The sequence below is a fragment of the Epinephelus moara genome, chromosome 19 (genome assembly GCF_006386435.1).
Source record: "Epinephelus moara isolate mb chromosome 19, YSFRI_EMoa_1.0, whole genome shotgun sequence".
Classification (NCBI taxonomy): domain Eukaryota; kingdom Metazoa; phylum Chordata; class Actinopteri; order Perciformes; family Serranidae; genus Epinephelus; species Epinephelus moara.
This window is the reverse complement of record NC_065524.1, coordinates 41247839-41254382: the sequence shown is the minus strand read 5'-3', so window position 1 is coordinate 41254382 and position 6544 is coordinate 41247839. Positions and strand designations below refer to the sequence as shown.

Genomic DNA, 6544 nt, shown 5'->3' with positions numbered 1-6544 from the left:
ACAAGCTACATTCACAGACAGCGAGTCCCATTATAATGTGTTTATGAGCGAGGTCGAACAGGTAGCGCCAAAAGCAGAAAAATCTATATGTGGCGGAGATAATTTATTCGTGGCGCACCGCCACAGATAAATGAATGTATGGGAAACACTGAAATGTTTTTACCCAAATCATTTATAAAAATAGAAAACAAAATAGGCCCCAAGGTGGAACCCTGGGGGACGCCGTGAGTTATCTCAAGAAATTCTGATTTATGGCTTTAAGTCGCTGAACCTGAGTTGTGTATTTGATTGTCATGTAGCTCAGTGGTTCCCAACTGGTGTGTCACAGGAAAATTCTGAATGTACTGCAAGTGACTCACAAACATGTAAAGTTTGTTAAAACACACTTTATTTTGAAGTACAGTGAATTTCCAGCACAGAGCTTTTATTTTGAAGAGCTGTCTGTAGAGTGAGTGACAGACAGACGGATACTGGACAGAGACGGCAGGTAGCTCAGAGACATGGACAAACACAAGTGTGGCGCTGAATATATTAAACTGTGGGACGCTGATGACTGAGGACAAATCTGGACCAATTGGGAACCACTGCTGTCATGACTTGTCCTTCAGAGGATGATGTCATCACCATCAGTCTCAGTGTCCTTCTGTCTGTTCAACAGGGAGCTGCTGGAGACCACCTGCCGCCTCGCCAACACCCTCAAGAGCCATGGGATCCAGAGGGGGGACAGGGTGGCCATTTACATGCCGGTGTCACCGCTGGCGGTGGCAGCCATGATGGCGTGCGCCCGTATTGGTGCGGTGCACACAGTGGTGTTTGCTGGGTTCAGCTCGGAGGCTCTGGCAGGGAGGATCCAGGATGGTGAGTCTTCTTCCACTGGGACTGGGTTTACTGGTTCTACTGGGGCAGCACCTGGTGGACGTTGAAGGAACTGCAGCTGTGAAGCTTTTTTAGCCTCCTGGTTTTGGTTTGATGACACATTTCCTGTCACCATGAGGTTTATTACCGACGTATTTCTCCATGTACTGGATGATTGTGATGACATGTGGCTCAGTGTTCATGTTCCTCTCAAAACTATAGTAACTTTAATGATCCTCTGACTCCAGCGCCATCATCAGGTCAACGTGTTCATGTGTCCAACACTTTGTGACCAGATACCTGCAGAACTGATCAAAGACAATTTTGTGTTCATCCCTGCTGGAAATGCCCCGATGTCTCAATAACAAACAGATGCTTTAAGCCTCAGTATTGTTCTGGAGACGTTCTCCACTGGTTCCTCAGCTTCGTTTAATTTAAGCCCAGTTCAGACCAAAGATTCACGACGAGATGAAACTGTTTTAAAGTGTTGCAGAGAACTGGGTGGTCTGAGCTGGACTGCAGCCGGCGGATGGTGTCATCTGCAGCATTGCTCTATATAAGGTTCTGTTCAGCAACAGGTTGATTACAAGCCAAAGAACTTTATTAATAAAACACTAACAAACAAAGTTACAAAGAGCTCTACGTGGTTGGTTCTGGATTCAAAACAATGCTGATTCAAACCAATAAAATGTGACATTTTCAAGAAAAACAAAGAACAATAAAAATAAGATAAAGACAAAATACCATCACTGAGGCAGATCAAATCAAACTACTAGAATAATACAAAAATAATGAACAGAAGTTCATGTGAAGCTTTTTATTCTTGCGTTTGCAGCAATGTGAAGGTCGGAGCAGTTGGAGCCCAAAATACAGGATCACACGAAGCATGATGGGAAGCACCAAACACCACGGAGACAGATACAGAGCGTTTCCACAGAGACACAAGAAGAAAGAAACTTTCCTCTGATCCAAACAGCCATTTAACATCACACCATGACCGCGTTGTGGTCACCATGTCTCTGAACATCTCATTTAACTTTGCAGCGCCCGGTAGCTCACCAGGTCCTTGTCAGTTCTGACCTGTGGCCCTTTGCTCCACGCCATCGGCTTTGTCTCCTCCTTTCAGCTTAAACTGTTCAGTCAAAGAAAGGCAGAGGCCAAAAAATAATCTTTAACTTTCAGTTTGGGCCCTTATCTTATCCTGAGGCCCCTTATCTTATCCTGAGGCCCCTTTAATTGTTCCTGAGGCCCCTTAAATGATCCTGAGGCCCCTTTAATTGCTCCTGAGGCCCCTCACTTCTTAAAGGACCGTCATATATAAGAGTTCACTGTATCTTTATGTTTCCTAACAGTTTGTTTCCTCATTAAAATGATGAACTTTATTAGTGCTGTCTTTGTCTGACGGAGCTGAGGTTTCACCTGAGCCACAGTGAACGCCTCGCCCCTCTGGCTGCAGCTCTCAGCAGTCTGTTGGTTTAATCAGATCTCTGGAGGTCACACTCGCTGCTCAAGGACTCAACATGTGTGTTTTGGAAACAGACGGCGCCTTCAAACCCAAACAGAACATTTCCACGGCCGGCTGAGCAGCAGGAGCAGCAGAGCATGATGGGAGTGCAGAAACTACCTGCAGAGTCTGCGAGATAAACTTCAGCTCAGTGTTTGTTCCAGAACATTAACAACACCCTGACGTATGACAAGCTTCATTAAAACTGTACTGAGCAGCGCTCTCACAGTTCACCCCTCCAATCTGACGCTTTTGCAAATGCTCTGAGACCTGCCGCCATCGAGCCTCTGCTGAAGAACTGCAGTCCTGATGCCTCTGTACTTTCTGAAGCTGAGTGGAGTTGTTTCAGCCCTGAGGCTGCACTGTGTGATAAATTCAATTCAATTCAATTCAATTCAATTTTATTTATAAAGCCCAATATCACAAATCACAATTTGCCTCACAGGGCTTTACAGCATACGACAATGACGTCTGTCTGAACACAGACCCAGAGTAAAAGTTCTGCTCTGACCCGGCGGACTGTCCTGATACTGGGCCGGACTCTGAACTGTCCTTAAAGGGTTCAGGTCAGACCTTCGTGACAGGAAGTACTTTATCTTGATTGGTAACTAATGTCAGAGCAGATGGCCGTGACATGTGGGGTCCCTCAGGGGTCGATTTTGGGACTCCTCTTGTTTAATCTCTGCCTGCTTCAATTAGTACAAATTGTACAGAATAATAATGTATTCTGCAGATGACACAGATAAACGTATCATTTTCACCTGTGGTCTCATTTATAAAACAGTGTGAAGGATCCAAACTAAAAATGTACGTACGGACAAAAGCCAAAAATGACGTGCACCAAAAATTGTTCCACAGTTTCTACAGTCAGGCTCCACCTCAGTGTCTGTGTCGCCAATACCCGGCTCTAATATATTCATCAGCATGGGTCAAAGTTTCCCCCATCAAGTCTGTTTTTATAGATCATAACTTTGAACCAATATGAATATGAACTTATAAACAGCTTAACAACACTAAAACACGGAAATAACTACGAGAGCAGTGCGGCTCACCTCTGTCATGGAGTACAACAGCAGCAGGGGGGATCTCAGGTGGCAGACACCTCTTTATAGGTGGGACAGAAACTGAGGGTCATTCCACATATCGAGGCCGAAGCGTGTCAGGTAACAACTGAAACAGGTTTTGTGTAATTATACTTAATATCACAAACGTACATTTGACTTTGTTTCACATGTTACTGCTGAATAACTGACCCTGTGACATTTGGGCCACGGACAGAGTGTCAGCTCTCACCTCCAACAGTCACACAGGAACCCTTCCTGGACTCAGATTTAAATTTCACTGCCACAACAAATGTGTACCGTCACCTGCCTGCTATCATCTAAAGACCACAGCTAGAGTCAGAGTGAGACCTTGAAAGGTTCGGCCACGCCTTTATTTCCTGTAGATTAGAGATTAGATTACTACAGCAGTGTGTGTGTGCCACTTTATAACAAATATTTCAGATTATTCAGAAGGCTGCTGCTGAAATATGAGCACATTGGTTCAGGTCTAACATCCTCAGATGTACTGGTCACCAGTGTCATGTCTGGAGTCATTACACTGATTGATGATGTTGGAGGAAGCGTGTTGACCATGTGAGCAGACGTCGAACCAGCTGTGGAAAAAAAGCTGCAGTTTGAAATATGATAATTTTGGATTCAGTGTTACAGCTGATGGGTTTGAATTTTAAATTGATGTGTGATTAATTTGGACCAGTTATTCTCATTTGGTCTGTCTGTAGGACTTTGAAATGAGCTGGTCGTCAGCTGATTCAGATGCTGTTGTTAGCGTCCTGACATAAACCAGGAAATATGACCACGTTAGTCCAGGTCTAAAATCCTGACACTGCCTTCTGAAGCCAGTCTTGCTCTGAAGTCGTTGAAATCTGGCGCCTGGTCAGTGATTTGAAGTGTCAGACACCCATGTAAAAAGTTGCCCTTTAACGTTGGCATGACGGCCATTATAGTTTGACAGCACCCGGCAGCAACGGGGGGGAAACGCTGATGTTGGTTTTTGTTATTAAAAACATAAAGGTGTGTAATATATAACGATACTATGAATTATCCATATCATTATCTTATTATTTCCCTCCTCTTATGTTGCTGTCTATGTTTGTTTTGCCATCATGTAAACCAACACACTCTGCCCATCAACCACTTAAACATTTTTGTTTTTACTTATTTTTCTTATTATTTTTTTTCTGTCTCTCCTCTCCCTGTTTTTTTTTTTTATTGTATAAATTCCTTCCTTGTTGCTTGCTTATTTATTTAGTCCCTCCCACAATAATAAATAAGGCACATAGGTACTGTCAGGGCTGTGCCCCCCCCCCCCATGCTCCATGGCAGCTGAGGCACATGTCGGGGCAGTCCTGAGGATCCCTTTGGGATGGGCGGCAGGGGGGTGAAGGCAGGGTCAACTCACCCCTCCTCTCAGTACCACACATAAAATATCTGACTGGCAATCCCTTTAAAACCAGCACCCTCCTCATGGTGTGGGAGCAGGTTTTTCAAGGGATCAAGTCTGCATAGGGCCAGCTCCCTTCGTTAAGGGTCTGGGAGCGACCCAAAGGCCGACAGATCAGTCAAGTTAAGAAACACAAACCAACTGCAATCATAATAATAATAATAATAATAATATAAATATAATCTGAGCGTAACCACGTGTGTGTGTGTTGGCTAAACACACACACACGTGGTTACATTTAGCCAACACACACACATGTGGTTGGGTTTAGGACAAAAGAACAGGGTTTGGCTTTACAATCTTACAAGAAGTGAACACCAGCCTCCTGGGTGAAAGTGTCAGAATTTTGCCGTCTTAACTTTTATCCTTGTCCCCCCACGTTTCATCCTGATGCCGCCAGGCAACTAAACTATAACGGCAACTTGCTGTGTATCATGCCAACGTTAAAGAATGTCTTTTTTTCGTTGGTTGCTTTTTTTTAACGACTTCAGAATGAGACCGGTCTCTGTCAGACAGCCTCGAGTCTGAACACTTTGAAGTCGAAGCTAAAAACACTATTTCTTACAGCGCCTGCTCCGCCGGTAACGACTATAAAATTATCTTTGAACTCCTTTTCAAATGTTTTTAAATCATCTTTTTGTTGTTGCACCTCCTGTCTGAACTTGACCTGTTTTAAAGATGATATTTTAAACTGTAAATCATTTAGCCGTTAATTTGACCTTTAATATTATTTTTCTCTTTTATCATAAATCTGTGTCCTTTGTGATGTTTCATATTTTACTGCAGTGTAAAAGACGTTGAGTTGCTCTGGTGGATGAAATGTGCCGCACACATACAGTTGCCTGAACCGTGTGTGTGTCCACGGAGTGTGAACAGAACATGTGAAGAGTTGAGTTTCTATAGCCTGGAGACAAAACTGAAGTCAGAGCTGAGAGTTTAACTGATCTGTGACCTGATGTGAACTCAGCTGCAGCGTCAGAGCAGGATCCAGCCTGAGACCTCAGGATGTTTTATTTAGGATCATCAGGGTGTGTGAGGGTATTTATGGAGACACACAGACAGACCTCAGCTACAACCTCCACTCCTCTACGTGACGTCACATTCACTCTGTTCTCATATGGTTTGAGTCATGAGAAGAGAAACACGTTAACAGAGTGAGGAGGAGCGGCGGTGGCGGCGGCGTGTTACAGCCCCTCAGAGGAGTTAGTTCAAGTGACTCCTGCTGTAACTGCGATCATGTTGAAGCTGCTGCAGTATGTGGGTCAGGAACTAAAGATAGACTCTGATTCCTTCAGTGGTAACTCAAGAAAACTTCCTGCTGATGACTTGGATTCGAAGACGCCTCAAAGCTCCTGAAAACATGACATCATCACGACTGAGGCTACGATCAGAGCAAACAAACAAATAACAACAACAACAACGACAACAGTATCTTTACTTATTGAAGTTTAACAGAGACAAACTGAATGGATTCATCCTCTCACTCCTGTCACTCTGAGGAGCAGGAGGAGATGGAGGAGGAGCAGGAGGAGGTGGAGGAGGAGCAGGAGGAGGTGGAGCAGGAGGAGCAGGAGGAGATGGGGGAGCAGGAGGAGATGGAGGAGGAGCAGGAGGAGATGGAGTAGGAGGAGGTGGAGGAGGAGCAGGAGGAGGTGGAGCAGGAGGAGCAGGAGGAGGTGG

General features: G+C 44.6%; 1 protein-coding gene across 2 annotated transcripts in view; it reads left to right on the top strand.

Moving 5' to 3' along the window:
- acss1 (acyl-CoA synthetase short chain family member 1) overlaps nt 1-6544 on the top strand; it is a 39238-nt gene that overhangs the window by 4061 nt on the left and 28633 nt on the right. For both annotated transcript variants that reach the window (XM_050071660.1, XM_050071661.1), the window contains exon 3: nt 659-858. In XM_050071660.1, coding sequence (XP_049927617.1) covers nt 659-858 — 200 coding nt within the window. The remainder of the gene's footprint in view (nt 1-658; nt 859-6544) is intronic.